General features: G+C 40.9%; 3 protein-coding genes across 11 annotated transcripts in view; 2 read left to right on the top strand and 1 right to left on the bottom strand.

The window, feature by feature from the left end:
* Positions 1-482: 482 nt before the first annotated feature.
* adad2 (adenosine deaminase domain containing 2) lies at positions 483-6,249 on the bottom strand. Its single transcript, XM_027014004.2, has 9 exons — positions 6,245-6,249; positions 5,102-5,533; positions 4,871-4,999; positions 4,521-4,671; positions 2,697-2,861; positions 2,120-2,334; positions 1,733-1,967; positions 1,477-1,609; positions 483-1,050 (listed from the first exon to the last, which is right to left on the bottom strand). Exons 2-9 carry the CDS (start codon positions 5,514-5,516, stop codon positions 940-942), a joined length of 1,554 nt encoding a protein of 517 aa, XP_026869805.2. The 5' UTR covers positions 5,517-5,533; positions 6,245-6,249; the 3' UTR covers positions 483-939.
* A 167-nt stretch (positions 6,250-6,416) lies between these two features.
* On the top strand, positions 6,417-19,848 carry krcp (kelch repeat-containing protein). Its single transcript, XM_027014002.2, has 13 exons — positions 6,417-6,611; positions 12,568-12,729; positions 12,821-12,893; positions 12,973-13,032; positions 13,132-13,408; positions 14,288-14,419; positions 14,582-14,769; positions 14,967-15,163; positions 15,448-15,539; positions 15,915-15,969; positions 16,230-16,327; positions 19,441-19,535; positions 19,687-19,848. Exons 1-13 carry the CDS (start codon positions 6,550-6,552, stop codon positions 19,801-19,803), a joined length of 1,608 nt encoding a protein of 535 aa, XP_026869803.2. The 5' UTR covers positions 6,417-6,549; the 3' UTR covers positions 19,804-19,848.
* A 742-nt stretch (positions 19,849-20,590) lies between these two features.
* Positions 20,591-22,160, top strand: part of mark2b (MAP/microtubule affinity-regulating kinase 2b) — a 34,711-nt gene continuing 33,141 nt past the window's right edge. For 4 of the 9 annotated variants that reach the window (XM_027013973.2, XM_027013974.2, XM_027013972.2 and 1 more), the window contains exon 1: positions 20,591-21,826. In XM_027013973.2, the coding sequence (XP_026869774.2) occupies positions 21,776-21,826 (51 nt within the window). In that variant the 5' untranslated portion in view covers positions 20,591-21,775. The remainder of the gene's footprint in view (positions 21,827-22,160) is intronic. The other 5 variants (XM_035536682.1, XM_027013978.2, XM_027013977.2 and 2 more) reach the window with 2 other exon arrangements.

The raw sequence follows: 22,160 nt of genomic DNA, 5'->3' as shown, positions 1-22,160 counted from the left end.
TGGCCTATGTCACACGATTAGTGTGTAGAGGATACAAGGGCACTGCTTATGAGTTTGCAAGCATCTCTTTGTGCCTATAAAGCATACATTATAGCACTTTGAATGTTTCCTCCCGCTAAAATGGCGTTTCAGCTGTGACCACAGTTGTTTTTACTGCTACTATAAAACAGCCCAGGTATTGCAAAAATAGTATGGGGAAGTGGATGAATGTAGTCATTTACTGAAGTGCAAATACTGAGAAACATCTAAAAACTTTGGTGTTATAGAATGCTCTTTCTGAAAGTCTTCACAATGCAGTTAGAATAATTTAAATCTATACAATCTGTAAACTACTGTACTTTGCCATTATAGTTCATTGTGGATTGGTGGGGTATTTAATTAGCTTCAAGAAATTATGTAATTAATGTACAATTTGTCCAAATGTAAAATGGTTCAACAAATACTTAGAAGCAGTCAAATATGCAACAAGGTCAATTCTCCCTTTAATTGCGATAGTCAATACTTTTCATATGACATCAATGGATTTGTTAACACCTATATATACACAAGGGAATAGCAACATTTTATTAAATATGACATTAAGGAGAATATTTTAATCATTCATATCATGCTTCAGGTCTGAAAATTACCTGACACTTAAATGAAATATGACCAACTGAGGTGATCAAATTGCTCTTAAAGCAATTTGTTCTACAGTAGGCAAACTCAGAAAGCCAACAAAGTTCCATCTGTAAAGGTACAAATAACCACAAATGTCTGCCTTTTCTACAGACTACAAAATGTTGTGAAGCTTCACAAATCTCAATGATATTAAACGTTATTTCTTGAAAGAACAGCACACAAAAAACCCCCCAAAGAAATACAAACCATCCCAGAACTTCCAAATGATCTTCAAAATGGCAGAACAGTTAAGACTAAAGTAACAAGCTTTGTACAGAGTCAATGGCTGAAACAGTCAACCAGACATTTTGAGTTCCAAGGTCCAGCGTTGTTGGCCAAGAACCGTTGGTTCACTATAGTCTTGGCTTTCTGATACAGCTGTGCAGCCATCTGGAAAAATATGTGATATTTAATGTCTAGATACACACTTACGAATTAATACTTTAAACTTAGTTGTGGCCGACATAACTAAGACATATTCAACACCAGATCAATATTCAAGTGTTGGATTTTGTAATCACTGGAAGTGAATTTATGCCTATGGTGCCAAACTCTGGCATTTGAAGGCTAGAGTCAAGCTCATTTTGGCGATATCCCTACTTAAACATAACCAGTTAATTACCAAGTTAAGTACATGTGTTTGAGCAGGTGATGGCAGAGTGGCGAGGTAGTTAAATTAACTGCTCAACAGTTCAGTTTCAGAGTTTAGATTCAAAGTCTAGAGCTGAATACCCATGTAATAGAGAATTATAAGAAAATAGAGAATCAGACATTTAATTTACTTCAATTTAAAAACCCACCCAAAGAATCACACACCTTAGCTTTGTTGTAGGTCAAAAAAGACAGGAGGTCTTCTTGACCAGAAAGCCTGGCCAGTTTTCTGAAGCAGAAGTACTGGGCTCTTTTGCATAGCCTACTGGTGAACCCAGGCCCACTCACAAATGGAGAACTGGGAAAAAAAGGAGGAAAGGACTTTTTTTTTTTTTTTTTTTTAAGCACAGGTTAGACAGTTTATCTTGTTGCCAAACAGCTATTGGTCATAACCTAAAAAAAAGAAACATCTGAAATTTACCAACTGATAGCATAGCCAGTGGTGCTGTCAAGAATTTCAATGCTGGAGTCTCCAAAAGACCAGTTGATACTGAGCTCTTTGCAGACATCTGAGCTCACAACTGGTCCCACTTTTTCTCCATCCTGAAAGAAGATGGTAGTTTGTTGGTAGGGAGGGGTCAGTAAATCATTCAGACCTGTACCCAGGCGCTTGGAGATGGTGTTGCAAACTTTTTCTGAGTAATTTTTGGAGTCACCTTGACAGCAAAATGAAAACAAATAAATGAACACAATCAGTAATTGAGCAAGGTCACCCAACACTGAGTAAGAGGTACATCCCTCAGATATTTTAAGGCAAAGATTCTGTAGAATCAATAGAACACACATACCAACATGTCTTTGAACTTACCAAGTATGGCACTTGTGATGTACAATGGCTTAATGAAGTGACTCAGCAACGCTCCTTGGACTCCGGTAACAGTCCAGCGGGTGAGTTTGTCACTGTCGGACATGCAACAGATCCGAGCACCCCAGAGGCTGAGAGGCAGGAAGGCAGCAGTGACCAGGGAGCCTTTGGCATAGCACTGCAGCTTCAGTGACTGGTAGTCACTGCTCTGGGACATCCTGTGAAATTAACCCACTATTAATCACTGACCAATTGCAGTTTAAAAAAAATAAAATAATAATAATCAGTTGGTTTAAGGATGTCTAATGGAGATTTTGACTACATTTTGTTGGTTTAAAAAAAATATTGGTTACATTTAGTTTGATCCAACTACGTAGTATTTAAAACAACTATTGCAAACATGCAGAGTACTATATCCCTCATACTAACACACACACATAAGGAAAATGGATCAAGGATACAAGTCAAACTAAACAGTAATTTAATTTAGTGATTAACTAAAAAGTTAAATGAATAAATGAAATTAAAATTAACTCTTAAAACCATGTTCACAGAAATTCTTAGTCAGCCTTACACTCACGTTAGTATGCATTGTGCTGCTCCTTTGGGGGTCTGGTTGGTATAGAGGTGTAGGTAGATCTGCGGTTTGAGCTGAAGCAGATGCTCTGGAGTGCTCTGGAATATAGAGCGATCTCTAAGATGTGGTTCAGGGCTATAGAACAGCATCAGCTGCTTATATAAATACCTGATAAACAACATACAAAAAGAGGAACAGCATTGAACATTTTCTGCTTTGTGAAGCCAACAAAGTTTATTCACAAACTTTGCCTTTCTAGTTATTATTCTATTGACTAATTTTAAACATTTTTTAAGTTAACATATTCCATAGAGAATTAATGGCAAAATGTTTGTAAAGATAAGATTATGAGGTCACAGCAGGTCACTTTCACAGAATGCACATTGTCCTTTCCCTCACTCCCTCAACCAGAAATACATTAACACCCACACAAGCACAAGCACAACCACCCCCACAGCTAAATTATCCCTCAGCCTCAACTGCCCCTGAGTCAATCATCCACAACCCAAATTACTCCCACAGCTAAATACGCCTTAAATACCCAACAGCCAATTACCCCCTCAACACAAATTACCTTCCAGTTCCTCAACAAGTACTCATCAGCTGAATTGGCCTCAAGAACTACCCCCACAGCTAAATAACCCTTCAACCAAAACTACCCCAACAGCTCAATAACCACCCAGACTCATATCCTTTAATTTTCCTTCACTGATTCTTTATCATTTCGTTCATCCCTCCATCCTCCCATAGGAATCCTTTGATTGTATAACTTTTTCAGCTGTAAATAGAACAACTAAATGTACTGTACTGATTGAACTATTCATCTATCCATCCCTTCTGTCATTTCATTCATCCCTCCATCCTCCCACAGGAACACATTGATTTTATAACTCCATCAAATGTAAAAATAGTACAATTAAATTTGCTGTACTAATCGAACTACTAGGCTCAGTCACCAAACTGCACTTCATACTAAGGGCAAGACGATTCAACAGTTGACTGCAAGCACCAAACTTCATTTCATATCATCTGTCTACATCTTCTATCCTTCCATTCATCCCTTAATCCTCCGTTAGAAATCATCTAATTTTATGACTGCCATAATTTTCAAGTTATAGCGATCAAACGTGGAGAAAGGACTCAACAGCTGACCCCAAGCACCAAAGTGCATTTCATATTGATGCCACTTGTCTATTCACCCCTTCTATCCTTACCTTCATATGCAAACATTTTCACAATAACATTAAAATAACATTATCGGACCAACCTTAAAATATTGTTCTTGGACTAACATTAAAATGTTTTTGCACTAGCGTTATACTAACATTCTTGGACTAACAATTATAATGTTCCTACACTAATGTTAAAACGTTTTCACAACGTTATATTAACATTCTTGGACTAATGTTACAATAACATTACATCAATGTTCTTGTATTTTTGGATTAGGACTAATTGGCTATGGGGTACTTCAGGCTGAAGGGTAATTCAGAAGCTGTAGTTGTGGTGTTTAGGGTAGCTGTTGAGGACAATTTAGCTGCTGGCGTAGCTGCGGTTGAGGAGTTATTTAGCTTTATGGTCACTTGACAAAGCAGCTAAAAACTAAGGAAAGGCTGTGTGGCTACTTTAACATCAATAATGAATACTGTTAAGTGATGTTAAACGTTGCTCAAACGTAAAATTAAATGTATTTTGCTGTGGGACCCAGTTATACTCAGAGCTCATATGTCTGACGTCACTTAGAATTTTAGCTCTCCCAAAAGGGGAGGCAGCAATTACACCAGCTGCTTCCCACTGAATTTTGAAAAATGGGGTCAAATTTCCTACCTTTTGAGGGCTCTGCGGGCGATCACGATGCCATGGCAGTCATGGACTACTGAGCCTGTGAAGCTGAGCCAACTACTGCAGCAGCTCTGCCCAGTTCCCAGTGCCACGACTTCATACTGCTCACAACACTGGCCTCCTGTGTCTGCCACCTCTGGTGCATAAACAGATTTTCACACGCTCAACTGAAGACAACAGTGATTGTTGGAAGACAGGAATAAGTTAAGTTGTTGTGGGATCCTGCACACATACGGTTGTGACAAATTCTATAAACCCTCACCTAAACCAGTGTTTCACAAAGAAATGGCATGGCCATCCATGTGCGCGTGTTAGTTAGATCAAATTACACATACCTCTCTCCAGTACAAAGGCTGCAAGACAGCTTTTAGTACTGTGGTACTCTGGGCACTCCCACAACAGTTTGTCAAAGCGTTCACTGCACAGGGCAGCCACACGATTCTTATGCCACTCCGTGAACTTCACTGAAAGAGAACAGGAAACACAATGAAACAATCACTGCTAATGCTGCCATGTATCCTCAATGAAACAGTACCACACAAAACTGAGCATCATATCTAAACTACCTCCAATCCTCTTGCCTCTCTTAGGAGAGCTCTCGGCTGTGTCACTCTGCCCTAGTGAGGTGCTCTCCCCTTCTGATGTGCTTCCCAGGCTCCTGAGTGAGAGGCAGTCCAACTGGTCCATTTCCTCATCCTCATCCTTCAACAAGGATAGCGGTTTGGGTGTATGGGCTTCCAGAACCAGCGGCCCTGGCGAGGAGGGTTCGTCGGATGGAGCTAGAACCAGAAGGTCAGGGGGCCTGGGTCTGTTCCCTCCAGCAGCCTGGCATGAATCCCTAGTCCCATGGCCCTGGGAAGGAGGTGACCTGAGGCTCGCCCTATGCAGACCAAAGGTGGCCTCCCGCTCAGAGGCAAAACGCATCATCAGAGAAGCTGCCATTCGTGGGAGGCGTTTCCCTTCTCCACTGTTGTGATCCATTATCTTGTGGTCAAATGCTGCTGAGATTGTTCACAAAAGCTCTTATAATCATACAGCCCTGACACTACTACATGCTATATAACACACCTTTACTAATGGAAAAAAAGGCCCCATTTCCTACTCTAACTACTCATATGATGTGTTAAAGTTTGGTGTGAGCAGCATCCCCTTCACAAAGTTTTAAATGATTCTTATGCCACTGGACAATTTTAAAGGCATACAAATACATTTCGGCCATACTACGTCCTGTCTTTGTTTAGAAACATGCGTTTAGATGTAATTAATTTAAAATATAATTATTTAAAAAATGTTTAATATCTGCATCTATTATTTTTTCCCCATTGACTATAACTCAAAAGCTTTAGTTTGATATCTATATAACTTGTTTTTCACCCAGAATGTCACTTATGCCCCTCTGCTTACAAGTTGCTCTGCATTACCAAACGATTGATAAAAGACAAATGGCGGTTAGCTATCTTAGCTAAATTAGCTTAGCTAGCCGAGTAGTTTTTGCTCTCTAAATTGGCTGAAACTGCCAATAAAATGTGAAGCTCTGCAGCGGACAAAAGCGAGCATTTCAGGTTACTGTAACTCGTGCATAAAATACATTTTAAAAATAAAGCATATGTCTGGCGAATTTGTATCTACACATTTGACATACTGGTTGTTCGTTAGCTAACTAATACGTTTTGCAGTTGTCATTTTTGCAGCCAGCTACAGCCACTTACTTTCGTTCACGTCTGACAGAATAGCGCGCTTTGGTCAAACAGGTCTCCTTATGTATCGTAACAATAATACTGTGTTTCATTGGCTGATTTGTCTCATTACAGCCAATCAGACGCATCGGAACGCTGGGAAGTGGCGCGACCTTTGTATTTGTAACACAAAGTTGGCGGGAGATATACGAGCTACTGCGAGTGGCATTTGTTCGATACGCTAAAGGGAAAAGTTATGAATTAACTAAATCAGTCATCGCTTTTTGTTTCTGCGTTACATCGGACTCATCGGAACTTCAGCACGAGGAAATTACATAATGGAGGATTTTGGTGTTTATGTCTTATTTGGCACTGATGAACCTCCTCGGCTAATTTTAAAGTAAGTTAACCAAACCAGTTTGCGGGTTTAAAGTCAGGTTAACTTAAATGGCTAAAAGTTAAATACCCAAGGCTATATGAATTTCAAAGAGAATATCGCACATCATAAGTGCTGCATACTGATCCCAATGTAACGTTACCCAACTCATCTCTAGTTAGCTAACATCTACATAGATCTCAAGGTTTTGTTAGAAATAAGCTATCTCTGCAACCCTAACCGAAAAACCACAAAATGCTCACATCCACATTGGCTAGCTATGCGAAATGGCACAAACCTAGCTAAATAACTAGATATCTTTTTGACCCATATGAAATTGTCTTTTGTGACCGAAAAGTCTACAGAACTTTGTCTAATCGTTTACAACACAGTCTCATAAAAATAACTCGTTTCCTAATGTAACGGGATGCATCCGATCTATTTGTCGAAAATTAGGAAGGAAAATTGCTAACTTTTCATGCTTTTAGCTTTAACAATATGATTCCATTAAATATTGAAGAGCAGAAACATTGATACGAGCAAGGCGTTTCTCATGAAACGAGTTAAATAGCTAGTTAATTTGTCAGTGAGTTTCTACCTCGAAAGCTTGGACACCCTTTTCAGTCCTTTCTGGGTTCTTTGATGAGGTAAATTGAGAGCAAGGGTTCAGCTGGCGGCAGGAAGTACCACACAGTGATGGCTGCCAGTCTCTTACGGTACCTGTCAATGCATCCGCCAGCTGCCAGTAAGAAATGGAGATGCTTGGTTAACAGTGTCGTTGAAACACTGTCTGGCCTCTGTTGAGCGGATTACCGTTAATAAAAGTCTTGGAGCAATATATGATTAATCTATCCCTGTATCCTAGACCTGAAAGAGTTGGTAATAGACAGTAACTGAAGTGGGACATCCTAACGAGTACTGATTGTTAATTCCAGATATCAGTGCTCACCGGCGTTCATGTGGTGAGAAATTTAAGTGGCCCACAATGACTTACCTCTCGGTTTCGTTTTATTTGATGATTAAAGGCATACAGAAGCAAATAAAGATGAAAAACAAGCTATCTGAAGAACACTTCAACTGTAAAATGATTCTATCTCATTACAGAAACATTAATTTTGCAGAAGTGGACTCTACAGGCTGGTCAAATGTCCTATATTTTTCATTGGCATATTGGAGGCAAAATTCTGAACCAAATTCTGAGCATTGAGGGTGTATATTGAGTCCTTATACTATGCAAGTCCCTAAAACAGGTCACTTAAAACATCAGTGAGACACTAGTTAATTGTTTCATATTAGCAATTGTACTTGATATTCATTGTTTCTTGAGTATCCTTTAATATGTCCTGATAATTATGTGGATATGTAGAGCATCCTTGTTTTAATATGCTGCCAGTGTACCCTTTTTTAAATGTTCATGAAATGTTTCACACTTGCAGTTCTACATGTTTTGGGTTGTACATTTCATGTCTTCCCCGTTTATGACTGAAATAGGAATAGTATGACTTATTTAAAAAATAAAATTGCAAGCAAGTGCTTATCGATTTTTACTGTTCATTGGTAAATTGATATAAAGCCTTAATATACCTTGGTGGTGTTTTTTCTTTTTTTCTTTTTTTTTTGTTTAAAAGCCATTGTCAGGAAACATTAAGTAGAGATTGTAAAGTAAAACGGAAGTTTGTGGGTTGGTTTTTTAGGGGGTTGTAATAACCAGTCCTCCTTGCATAGGCTATATATTTGGCAATGCCAAATGTTGAGACAACTTTTCTGTGGTCTGACAAATATACACACAACAGTATCCAACAAGTTAAAAGTTTGTTTCTACACTCGAGTTCATTTTACAATATGTCTGGCAGCTGCCAGTTGGAAATAGCAGACATTCATTTTGGACTGGCTACTGCCAGTGGTGTTTTGTGGTTATCACTGGTTGGTATTTCCTGCTGCCAATTGAAGATCGATGCCCCTCTCTTAATTAAAGAGTTGATCCACATATCAATGAATCTGTGTTGTTACAGTAAAGTTAATTTGAAGGAATTCAACTATCTGTCGCAGGACACTTAGTTGAGGTAGGGATAATGAATATGAATTCTATCAATAGTGACCACCGAGTAGAGTAGGAAAAAAAAAACAAGTTTCTGAAATCAACAATGTGCACTTTTAATAATTGTTTATTTTATCACATTATTACTAAAAGGCCTTTTATGGTTCACTACCTTAATTTTGTCATCCCAAAATATTTTTTTCTAATATCGACCTTTTGTTCAAGACCCTATTAAATGTTATCTGGAAAGGTTTGAGAGTGTACAAATTTACAGGAACAACTGCCTCAACCAGGACACTTTGGCAGGAAAAAAATCCTTGATTTTAAATCATAAACGTGGTCTTGCTGCACAATTGTTTTCTGTCAAGGAATTGTCTCACTATTGGATATTCCATGCCACATGTGACGCTCAAACCTTATTCCATTATGGCAGCTATTGAGTGTGACGTTATGACTCTCATATGTCCTGCTTTCTGTATACAAAGAAGTGAGTGTCGTTGGACTGCTCCAAATCCTCTTCTTCCTTCACTTCAGAAGCTTATTTTGTGCTTCCTTCATTACTAGATTAGTCATCTGAACAATCCACAAACATGGCAAAAAAAATCCTCTGACAACAAGCACTGAGCAAAGTGAAGAGAATGTGGCTGATATAGTGTTGTTGGGTAATAATGCTGCCTCTCCCATGGGAAACTACAGTTCAATCCCCATCTGGGCAAGAGCTCTATGCTATCTCAATCCTTGGGCAAGACCCCTACAGTAGATTCGCCTGCCTTTTGTAAGATGATTTGAAAATTGTAATTGACTCTGGATAAGTTTGTCTGCCAAACGTGTAAAATGCAAGTGGGTAATTAATTAGCTTACTGTTGCTAGCCACTAGTACCCAGCAACAGACATGCCACCATATTGCATATTGTTAACATTGGCACACTTACCGAAACTAATTATTTTAGCATGCTAGCTAAATGGCCGCAGCAATGCAGAAAACAATGGTTGCAGCAGTCCCACATGGCCATGTTCTTGTGGCAGTCAAACCTCAAATTGTAACTCGCATCCAATCTGTTCTGGAGAAGCCTAGCCCGTGTGAACACTGGTCTACAAAGAAGCCTTTTGCGAGGACTATCATACCCATCACCCTGTGTTCTTCAGTAGAAAATGTTCTCATTATTGAAAAGAAGTGCCACACGAAGAGTGTTGAAATGGCTTCCACTGCATAAATGTTCTCTGTCTAAAGAAAGAGGCTCAAGCCCTTTGTCCCATATTGGATCTCTGAGCTCTGAACAAATACATATGGAAGTGCAAGTTCAGGACTTGTACTTATTTGACACCGTTACGGTTTGTGTGCTCAGACAATTGCTTGAAGGCCTCGTTTCACTCCTTGACTATTGGTTGAAAGACTCATTGTTCAGTCTGAGAGTGTTTGTGAAATGTACTGAGGCTTTCATTGCCCCTGCTAAGAGAGAGTGGCATCTGCCTCCCAGCATGCATGGATGACTGGCCTTTGTCAATGATCGATGCACAACGAGGGAGTATGCAGACATGCTGACAGAAGGTGGAAAAATGCATTTTGGGAGGCCACCGATAGGCTTCATAAAAGATGATCAACAATTGGTAGTCTCACTCAGGTTAGATCCATGGCATCATTTTTGTCAGCTTGGAAGTGGCAGCTGGGTCTCTGTCACTGAAGTGGCATGGACACAATGAGTGACAGGAAAGTCGTTACAAGATTAATCACAGTTCAGAGGGGGCGTGGGCTCAGTACGGTGGCATCACAACTGGCATATATCAATTGGCCAGGGAAGGTTTGATCCTGCACCTTGCACAACTGGCATGCAAACTGTAACGGGACTCCGGCCCGTTCCATGTGAATAAACAGCAGAGCCAAATATTAGAGGGATAACATGGATAATACAGGGGGCTGAAAGATGCTATTAGAGGGAACAAACCTGCCGCTTGCTGGAGTTTTGTAAAGTTATTGTAATTGCTTTATGTTGTTCAGGGTAGCCAACTGACTGTAGATAACTACTAGAGTTAATGTATATGTGTAGATATAGATATATTTATTATAATAGGGTAATGCCAGTTTGGGTTCAAAGCATGTACCTATTTTTGTTTTGTTCAGCGGTTGTAAGGGGATGAGTTAAGAGTCGTGCCCAGAACTGAGGGGGGAGTTGTAGTTTTGGTTCACGTTATTGAAGCAGGTAACTTTCCAAATAGAAAGGGGGAGGATAAAATTGTGATTAATGGCTCTGTGTTTGAATATGGGTGTAGTTATTATATATAATAACAATATTGGGATAATGGGGAAATGTTTTAAATGATAGCCTTTGTTTGGACTTATATTATGAATTTAATAAATTGTGTATCTAGGAGAGACACATTGATTGAATGCCATAATTGGGATCACGTTAAGTTGCCTTATTTTAGGGTTAACTTTTGTTGGTGTGGGTGACTGGATTTTTTTTTTTTTCTTTGTTTTTTTGGAATTTAATTTTTTTGTTGTTGGTTTATGGCATCATGCTCCTGCCACTGGACTTTTGAGGAAAATAAATCTCCCTTATTGGCATAATTACTACTGGAATCACCCTCTGTTTGCTCTCCCCCCTGCTATCCTGTTACACAGACTGAGCCTTTGAAGCAATGTCCACTTCTTATCCCTGAAAGCCATGCATGTGCAGGATTTGTTCAACCGAAGGACAGACTTGCTATCAAACGACAATCTTTATGGACAATGGAAGCTCAACTCCAATGTGCTATAACAATTTTGGGACAGTTACAGCTGGGCAATGGTGTATCTGAGTAGTATCCTCTGTTTTTTTTTCTGTGTATGATCAGGGTTTTTGTTGGGAGCTTGTCTCCCTGACACTGACCGGAGTGAAGCAGCAGCATTTGCCGATGGCCTGGAACTCACTGGCTAGGAGAGATCAGTCAGCTTCTCCACAGCAATCCATGCACACTCCCATTGCATGGGGACCTTCTGACCCAGGGACAGGCAGAAATGAATCATTTCTACCCAGAGAGCATGGCTCTATGTGCTTGACCCGTGAGTGCTTTAACTTGAGTGTGACGGGACTCCCACCAAATGTGATTAGAACTGTTCATAATGCCAGAGTCTCTTTCACCAAATCCCTTTATGGATACACATGGAGTGCATTGGTGGTGTGAAGACGAGAGGCACTGATCTAACTTTTTCAGGACTTGACGGACATGAGGGAACCTTTTCCATCCCTAAAAGCATACTTTTGCACTGTATCAAGACAGTGGGACTGCACACCTTAGGGTGCCATCTAATGAGGGGATGCATCGGAGGGGATGTATTCTCCTTGTTTCTAAAACAGTTGCCATCCTGAGATTTATCATTAGTGCTGGAGGTGATTTCTGTTGCCCTCTCTGAGCCTTCGGATCTGGTGGATCTTAAGACTTTATTGTTCAACAAGGCTCTTTTATTAGCCCTGGCCTCTGCAATGTGTGATAACAAGAAGATGCATGTTTTCTCAGTGACTGTCACCTTGCATTATAGAGCCCATTATTTAGCATACTCCAGCAAAGGCGTATCTAGCCTGAAGAGGCTTAGTGGGTTGGCAGCAGGTATTCAAAGCAGATTTTATGACCAATAGGAGTGTTAGGATATCCCATGTGAAACACTGAAACAAATGAAAGAGAGATGGACATTTCTCAGATTAGCATGAATTACATATCTCACCGAAACACCTTCCTTACTGTTTTGAAGGACACAAGTGTCAAGGCTTTCAGACAGCCAATAGCTGGCATAGTGTAACATGAATCTGACACAAACACAGAAGGATGTATCCCAGACTGAAACGCCTCACTCATGCCATTTGAGAAATGGGGATGTGGGAGCAATCTCAAATTTTTCTCCCTCCTGTATTCATTGCTTTTCTAGAGATATTGGTCTAATGTGTTTTATTTATAATTACTCCACAGTCTCCGTGAACCTGTTAAGAGATGTGTTGCAGTAAACCCTGGCATCCAGCAGATTGTACTGTTCTCTAGAGGAAGATGGGAAAAATGTACTAGTGTTTCCATACAGCTCAATGATGAGAGGGACAAACTTATCCTTCAGGGCAAATTAACTGCATTCAACAAGTAGGTTTGCTTCTTTAAACAACCTTCCTTTCTCCCATTTTACCATGGAAGCAAGGTTTTATGTTGTGATGGATACATTTTATCCTTCCAGGTGTGTTTCTTGGGAGTCCTGGGAAGACGACTTGTGGTCCAATGGGGCAACTCTAACTATGCAAATTGAGGGGGTAAGTGGTGTGGAAATCACAATGGCCATGCACATATTTTAAACTAATTTTTAAAGTTACCCGTGTCTGTCTGTTTCAGTTCAAAAATGGGAGGCCTGATTCAGCACTTACTATTGCCCAGAAGGAATGCACTCCAGAGGTGAGGAGTTTACCTGAATTCCCTTTTGATGTATTTCTAACTTTAATAAGTAGTCAGGCCATGTTCCTGAGGAGTGTGTCCTTCAATCATTCGTTGTAGTGCAATGCCACCACTGCCCTGGTACCTCGAGGCGGCCTTGGCAAGAGGAAGCGGTCCTGGGGAAAGGAGGAGGAAGAAGGGGAAGGAGAAGCCAGGGGACAGGAGAATATTTGCCCAATATTTGCCTCTTCAGAAAAGACACCACATCGACGGGGCAGGAACAATTCCCGGGCAGGACAGACACGCCTATTCCTGCCAAAAGAAGAGCAGGCCACCACTCGCGCACCTCAGAACCCCAGAGCTAAAGGCAAACAGGCCAAAACCCCCACACAGACTGGTGAGGATGACTGTGAGCAGTGCTGGGTGATAAAACGATCTATAAACAGGACTGTAATAAAAATTTATGTTGAGAAAAATACGTTTTTGACAATTTTACCATAAGGCTGTATGTAACAGCCTATCACACAGCAGAAACAAATGTGACAAGTCACTCCAAAGCTGTGGAAACAAAAAAGGTTACTATGACTTCAGTTATATGGAAGTGGTTTAGATAGCTGAACAGTGATGTACACATTAAGATGATCTGCAGAATATGTTGTTGGTTTGTGCAAACCCAAGACAGGAAACGCAACACATCTTTTCCACCTTCGACTGCACTCACTTTGTGAAAATACAGCCCATATTGGTCCATCCACATTTTAGCAGCGCTGGTGGGGCTGTACCAAAACAACAATAAATTGTTTTGCTGCCATTACCCCATATAAAAAGCAATTAAAAAGGAGCAAGGATATAACAAACTCAGATACAGCATAATGACTGGTTTACAGTGTTTACATTTTGCACTTTTTCCACTGATTTCTGTTTTAAAACACTGTAAAACCAATACATATTACTTTAATGTTTTGTTAGTTTGTTAAAGCAGATAAAGAATTTTTGCACTGATAAATGTTAGTTTATTATCAAAAATTGTTCTATTCTATGTTCTAAAGTTTACCTAATGAACCCCAGGATATTCTTTACCCTTTATCTCAGCATTATCAAATTATATGTTGTGATAAATATTGATCAATATAGGAAAATATACAGTGTTCATAGTGCCCAGCCCTAATTGCAAGGTTTGGCCCTATGCATGACTGGCTGCCTCTTAGCTGGGCGCAGTAATTGAATACTCTCAAATTTGTGTGCAAATGTTTTGTTATTAATGTTTCCTTTTTAGCCCTTCTAGACATTCCTTCAGGTCGCTGGGGTCAAACACTCTCTGCAATTGACCCTCAGACAGCCATACTGATTGGAGGACAAGGTGCCAGAATGCAGTTCTGCAAAGATCCTATTTGGAAGCTGTGTACAGGTGAGCTTGTCTCTTCTATCCAAAGAATGTATATCTTCTCTTTCTTTTTTTTTTCTTTCTTTCTAGTGTTTTGACAACAGGCGTGCGTGTGTGTGTGTGTGTGTGTGTGTGTTTTCCCTTCTTCTCTGAACATTCCAACTTTTGTGTCATCTTCATATTCAGAGGATCTGTCTTGGGCACCAGCAGAAACACTGGCAGAGGGCCCCACCCCAGAGGCTCGGATTGGCCACACTGCGACCTATGACCCAGAGTCAAAGCGAATCTTTGTGTTTGGTGGCTCTAAGAATAAGAAATGGTTTAATGATGTCCACATTCTGGACACACAAAGCTGGCGCTGGACCATGGTGGAGGTTAACTGGAGTTTTTTTTTCTTCTTCTTCTTCCTTCCCCCCTCCTTCCATGTAGTGCTGCTTATCCAAACACCAAGTGAACTTATTTGAGATTCTCCGTTGAGGTCCCACTACAGTGTTTGAGAACCACGTTGGTTTCTGAAAGTAATCTATAGATTGTGGGAAATATTTTTTTCTTCTAATGCTTACGTCCTCAGGCACAAGGTAAAGTTCCTCCTCTGGCCTACCACAGCTGTACACTGTTCAGGGGAGAGCTCTTTGTGTTTGGAGGGGTGTTCCCTCGTCCCCACCCTGAACCTGATGGCTGCAGTGACTCCTTGTACATCTTCAACCCTGAAATGGCCATATGGTACCAGCCCATTGTGATTGGAAACAAGCCTCCACCACGCTCTGGGTGAGTGAGGGTTAAGGGAAGAAATGTGAATTAGTGAAATAAGAATAATTGAATTTCACCTGTATGTGTGCTAGTACAGCGGTTTGCAGAGGAAATTGGGCTGGTGTATGTGACTCTTTCTCGTGTGTGTGTGTGTGTGTGTGTGTGTGTGTGTGTGTGTGTGTGTGTGTGTGTGTGTGTGTGTGTGTGTGTGTGTTGCGATGCAGTGTAATTGGGTTAGATCATTGAGATTTAGGTGACTTTTGATTGCTGATGGTTTTTCATTGAGTCCTCCTCTTGTCCAGGCATTCTGCTTGTGTGATGCAGGGGAAAATCTTCATTTTTGGAGGCTGGGACACTCCTGTCTGTTTTAATGACATGTTTCAACTGGATTTATGTAAGAGACTTAGTCATTTTTGTTGTTACTGCATCTGTTTTGATATTGCAGTGACTTTATGTTGTCAGGAAAAACCTAAATGAGCAATCGTTTAGGAGCAGAAATTGCAGTTTAATCTTCAAGGCAGGGTCTAATTAATCAATGCACTGTTAATGATGCTGGTATTACTAGAGCTAAGGTTTGGTTCAGGGTTTTGTCAAATGCAGGACTAAAACTCTTCCTTTAAACTGCATGTTTTACCCCTTTCTAAGGTTGACATGCTTTGTTTGGTCCGTCTAATGGTTGATGAATGCTTCTTATTGGTCAATGTTTACTTTTAATCCTTTTCAACCATTATTGATTTGCTGTCTCTAATTGTGGTTGTGTGACTTTAAGGCTTGATGGAGTTTTCAGCTGTGCAAACAAGTGGATCAACCCCTTCACCAAGAAGGTGATTGCAGTATTTCAGTCAAAATTAACATTTTCTGCTTATTTTCTAAATTTCATGGAACATCAGGTACGTGTATTTGATCATTCAATAATCTTGAGCCATTTACTGGGTTTTGTTTTTTTCCCCCATCTCCAGTGACTGCCTAAACAGATGTTTGTTTTTTTTAGCATAATTAAGCCATTACTCATCACACAGTCTTGGATTGTTTTCTGATTTGTTTAATATTTACATTCTTTGACATCTTGACCTTTGTGTCACAGCTGGCATGGCTGTGCTGCCCTGTCTGATTCCTGTTTCTTAGTCCATGGAGGCTATAATGGGAATGTTGCACTGAGTGACGCCTTTATCTTCAACACAGGTGAACATTTGTGTCTTGCTGAGTGTCATTTAGTTGATATATACAGATCCTTGTTGGTAGTAGCTGTGCTCTATCTATCTATCTATTATATTGTTAATGTGCATCAGAGATTTTTAAAAATGTTATACAAATTTGCTTATGTTCAAAACTCGGAGTGAAGTCAGTGGATTCAGTCTCACGAGTCTACTCCATTTACTTAGTCATTGTCTATGATGCCATGTCAATGTCAAAGCTAGAGGGTGCAAAAACCCAAGGTACAAATATACACCCGCAAGTGTTGTGTGTAAATATCCAACTTTTGAGCACAGACAAATTACCTGCACATTTTTCATAAATGTCCCTCATTAGCAGTGATGTGCATAACAAATTGAACTACACAGTTAATAATACACAACATCATAATATTCAGAAATCAAAATGTGTTTGAGAATGACCTAGAAAGTCGGCAATGGCAGACCTCTGTGCATTCAACAGTCTGATGTGGGGTAGTGACTTTTTTGTTCCCCTCTGTGAATTGAGTGATTGACTACAGAGAGTGTTTTCTAGATCAGGAAGGGCATGGCTGGTCTAATGGTCTCGAGGGCAATGTTGTCAGCAGTGTTATGCTCTTGATAGCATCTCGATTGACTAATGGGTTTGGTGTGAGGATCAAGACATGATTCATTAAAAAACAACAACAACATTATGAAGACTACGGAGAATATTTAGAAAGCTCAGGAGATGGGTGTTCCATACAAGCTGTACTAAGCAAAGGTGGTTAGCTCTGATTTCTTAGTCATTGGGGTAGTTGAAAAGTTCTGCATTGGCAAGGCACCAGGGGTGGATGAGATTCACACAGAACTGCTGAAGGCCTTGGATTTTGGAGAGCTGTTGTGGCTGACGTCCCTCTACAAGATCGCATGGACCTAAACGGTGGCTCTGGATTGGCAAACTGGCCTGGTGGTCCTGTGCCTCAGGTTCAGGAGGAACAATGGGGATTCTGTCTCTGAAATGGTGGACAAGTTCTTTACTTTCTCCCAGATAGTTGAGAGGGCGTAGGCGTTTGCCATTCCTATGCCACCTCAACTATCTGGGAAGAGGTGTTTTTTGTTTTTTTTTAAAAAGTTGGCGTTTTGTGAATCTAGAGAAAGCATGTAACCATGTGCCCAGAGATGTTCGTTGGGAGCTGCTTTGTATAAGGTGTCATTTGATCCTTGTACTCTCGATGTGCGCTGTGTTGGTTTTGGCGTTGAATCAAGCTTTGTCTCTACTTATTTTCATTTCATTTTTGGTAAGTCATTTCAAATATTCTCTTATCCAGATCAGCTTGCTTTTTTATCATTATGACAATACATATGCATAGCGAAGAGCAGGAGAACTTCCATCAAGTGCACCAGGAGTTTGTATTGTTACTATTGGCAAATGGTGTCATCCATGCTTCCTTGATTGGTGCTCATAAACGGCATGCTGAAGGGTTTGCAGCTGAATGTGAAGCAGTCAATACGCAGATTAGCACCTCAAAGTCTGAGTCCATGGTTATCTCCTAGAAAAGGACAACATGCTCCCTTGAGGTAGCAGGTGAGAACCTGTTGTAACCTGAGAGCCTGTTGAACCTATTAGATGCAGTAATGCGATTGCTTATCAGTGGTAAAGAGGGAACTGAACAGTAAAGCTACACTCAATTTACTAGTTGACCTATGTCTCCACCCTCACCTATGATCAAGCTCACTCTGTGAGGATGAGGACATATGCTATCTGGGAGGTATACTAGGCACAGCCAATTGGGAAGAAATGGCTAGACCCAGCAGGTCCCATGGGAAGAATTTTATCTCCAGCTAACCTGGTGGTCCCCCAGGAAGAGGAAGTGGCTGAGGACCAAGACCTCTGTGTTTCTTTGCTTACCCTTTTACCATCATGACTCTGAAGTGGTTAACGTGATTTACAGCATTTCATAGACAGTCTCATCCAGAGTGCTTTGTCATTTACTCATAGAATACATCCTAGCCAGTACAGCAAGTTAGAGTCCAACATACCAATACAGTATTCTAGGCATCAGCACTGATGCCTAGTACTGCAAAGTACATAAGCTCTATCTCAGACAACAATCAGTAAATCTTTTATCCAAAGCAATTTACAATTATGACTGAGTACAACTTGAGCAGTTGAGGGTTAAGGGCCTTGCTCAGGGGCCCGGCAGTGGTGGGGCTTGAACCAGCAATCTTATTATTACAAGTCAAGTACCTTAACTACTGAGCTAACAGTGCCCAAGTATCCTACAAGAGGAGTAAGGAGCAACATGGGTGCTGGTTCAGTGGTCATTTAAATATTCCACAAATAGATTGGTATTCAGTCTGCGTTTGAAGACTGCAAGAGACTCTGCTGTCCGGACAGTAAGCAGACGTTCATTCCACCATCTAAGAACCAGAGCAGGGAATAGTCTTGATGGTTGTCTACCATGAGACTTGAAGCATGGTATTTCTTGCCGAGCCGTACTTGGGTCTAAGTACTTGAGGTATGGTTTGGGCTTTGACTATTGACATCATGTATGGAGGGGCTGGCCCATTTTTGGCTTTGCGGGCAAGCATCGAGTTTTTACATCTGATGTGGGCAGCTACTGGAAGCCAATGAAGGGCGCGCAGCACCAGAGTAGCGTGTGAACTTTGGAAGATTGAAGACCAGTTGTGCTGCTTCATTCTAGACAGAGGTCTGATGGCTCTTGGAGGAAGACCAGCAAGTTGCAGTAGTCTAGTTTTGAGATTACAAGAGCCTGCACAAGCACCTGGGTGGCTTTAGTTATCACATGATGAGCTTTTTCCTCACTTTAGTTATCAAATAGCCACCACACTACGCATAAGCTGTATTTGGAAGCTTCTGCTTCTTGAAGGTTCAGCTTGAAAGTCAGCAAATCTACACATTTAGCAGTTCTGATTTACTTGAACACAGACTTTTTTGTCTTTTTGGGCTTGTCATGTCACCTTCGGCTGGCACATATGGTAGACCGCATAAATTTGTCTGAGGATTTGCATGGTTTTGAAGCCTAAAATGTAAAGTTATTGTGACTTGGTGCGCCATCCCATTTCACTTCACAGGACCTGGTAAATATTTTGGTGTGTTTTTGTTTTTAAAATCAATAGACACTAGTTGCTGGACCTCTTTGGCACTGTCTCCGCTAACCTCAGAGCCACGTGCTGGACATTCCATCATCACCATGGCAACCACATGCATAAAGGTACCTCGCACATCCTAGAAATGAACAATACAAGGCTCATTTGACAGTGAAAAGATTTATCTTGATTCAGATGTCAATTTGAGTCTCATTTTCTTTCTTACACAGTTTTTGTTCAACTCATGGGAGTCTTATTTGCTTTCTTTTGTCCAAGGGGTTCTCTGGTGAGCAGGAAGAGTCTTCCTCACAAGCCTTGCTCATATTTGGGGGAGGAGATAATGAAGGCAGCTTCTTCTCAGATTTGATCACCATGCCAGTGAAGAATCTATGAATGAGAATATTTGAAGCTGTGTGGATGACTGTTTTAATGGAGAAACTAAATACATCTTCATTGTGCTAATTTTTTCCTCAAACGTGATTTATTTTAAGTGTTTTAGGCTCATAAATTAAAATTAGCATTGTGTGGCCCATGGCCTTTTAGTGGATACTAAATTTAAAAAATGATGGCATGGCTGAGAAAAGGGTGAATGGCTCCATGGGTGTTTTGGAAATTTAAAAATAATCTTCAGTTGGAGTAACTGCTGGTCTGCAGCAGTGAACCTCTTTACCCTTGTCATGGAAGACCAACTGTCTTTCAAACCTGCTTTGAGAACACCTGAATGATACTGTTGTAAATTAATTGTTTTAAAGATGTATGTAGTCATTAAAGTTATCTGATGATATGCATTGAAAATATTGCATTATCGTGTTTGTATTCTGTGACTAGAATGTCGTGTAAGCATCCTGGGCATTTTTGTTACAGATTGATGAGACCACATGCTGCATTCATGCCCGACTGATCTGGATTTGTGAGCTGGTGTTTCACAGTTGACATGTACGGGGAAATAAAATCCTGAATTTAAAAAAAAAAAAAAAGATTTTTATACAGAACCTTGTGAATGTGTTTCTAAAATGGTAGCATTGCAAAGATGTTTAACTTTGGTATTATAGTGGGCAAGCGCCGCTTGGTGTCAGCCTACGTCTGTGGTCCACCGCTGAACGGTAAATACCGCAGTCTTCGTCAGGGCGCCGCTGTCTGCCACGACTGATGCCGATGGTAGCCGAGCTCGGGTCCTCGCCGCCCCTAGCTGCGCGTCGGCCGGCCATGTTGCCTCGCGCTGGTTCCGGTATGTAGCGCGCTAGCTCGGTTCAGTCCTCGCGCTGCGTTCGAGGACTATCCTGACCGGGCGCTCAGTGAGGAAGAGGCGAGTTGAGGGTGGCGGTAATGGATTTTCTTTTCCCACAACTTGACGACTTTGGATGCTACCATGGACAGTTGTTAACTAGCTAGGCTACTTTCCGCACACATTTTCTTGAGGAGGGACGAACCGTAGCGGTTTGGAGCTCGCTAGACCGGAGTAACGCGATTTCCGTGGATCTTTGGAGTTTTCGGGATCGCCTGTTTGAAAGATAGCTAGGTTAGCTGACTAGCACGCTAACATTTGGCTAGTCCTCGCGTTGATTAAGGTGGCTCACTCCCACGGCACAGGAGTTAGCTCACTACACTGATTTGGGTAACTAACGCAGCATAGGCTTCTGACATTGCTGTTTAATCGTTCGTGTCAGTTTTCATTCGGCCAGTATCGGTTTCATTTCAGGGCGCGTTGTTTTGTTGGTAGCATCCGTCATTGTGTTTCTCCGCAGCGATTGTCAGCTTAGCTGGTTAGCTAACTATAACCGATGCAGGTCGGCCTGACATACTTGACTTTTATCTTTCATGTGCCAGTAAAAGGTTCAACTTTTTGTTTCCCGCATCGACAAGTGTTTCTTAATCAGTTTAAGAGATTGAATGATGCGGTTGTGTTTCGGGCACATTGCTGCTTCACGCATACTGAAGTTACCCAGACAGCCTGAGCGAGAGAATTTAGTCGGTCTTTAATTATTAATTAGGTTTGGCAGGTTAACGGTCGTTTGTATTTAGATTTTATGTTGGGTAATTGAAACAGTGTTTTAAAAACAACTGTAAATCACCCGACTTTGTGAATCTAGATAGCTCGTGTTTTCTCTTGTGCTATTTAACCTGGATTGTTGACATGGACACGTACTTGCTGTAACTAATGTGGGGTTCAACTTGTTGATCTGTCTGCGTGGCTAGCTGCTTGCTGGCGAGCTAGCGTTAGCATTAGCTGGTTAGTTCATTCAAATCCGTGTTCTCTCCCGAACTGCCGGGTTCCACGAAACATCTGCCGGCGACAGTGCTAAATGTGTGTGTGACTCTGGAAAAACTCTTCCTCGGACCCATTTCTGAGAATCCCTGACCAAAAATGTCAACCCGGACTCAAGGATTAGGTGTCATAGAAAATTCTTCTGGCCAGGTGAGATTTTAGATTCTAGCCCTCGTTCATGTAGGTTGGCTAAATGACTTCTTGCTCACGTGTTTTACACAGGATGTCATCATTTGTTTAGGACACACGTTTTAATGTTATTCCTTCAGTGTTTGATATTTTGTTGTTTTCATACTGTGCCGCAAGTGAAAAGCATTAGTTAGGTAAGAGAGCCAACAATATTGAACAGGTTGTACTAAAATAGCCTCTGTGGAAACATTTAAAATTAGCCCCCTGTAGAATATCCCGTTGTGCTCCCTGCTTTCTCATCTAAGCTATGATGCCATGTAAAGGATGTGGAGTAACTTTACCTGAAGGAAATAGT

This window comes from Electrophorus electricus, chromosome 19, assembly GCF_013358815.1.
Source record: "Electrophorus electricus isolate fEleEle1 chromosome 19, fEleEle1.pri, whole genome shotgun sequence".
Classification (NCBI taxonomy): domain Eukaryota; kingdom Metazoa; phylum Chordata; class Actinopteri; order Gymnotiformes; family Gymnotidae; genus Electrophorus; species Electrophorus electricus.
This window is presented reverse-complemented; position numbering and strand designations above follow the sequence as displayed.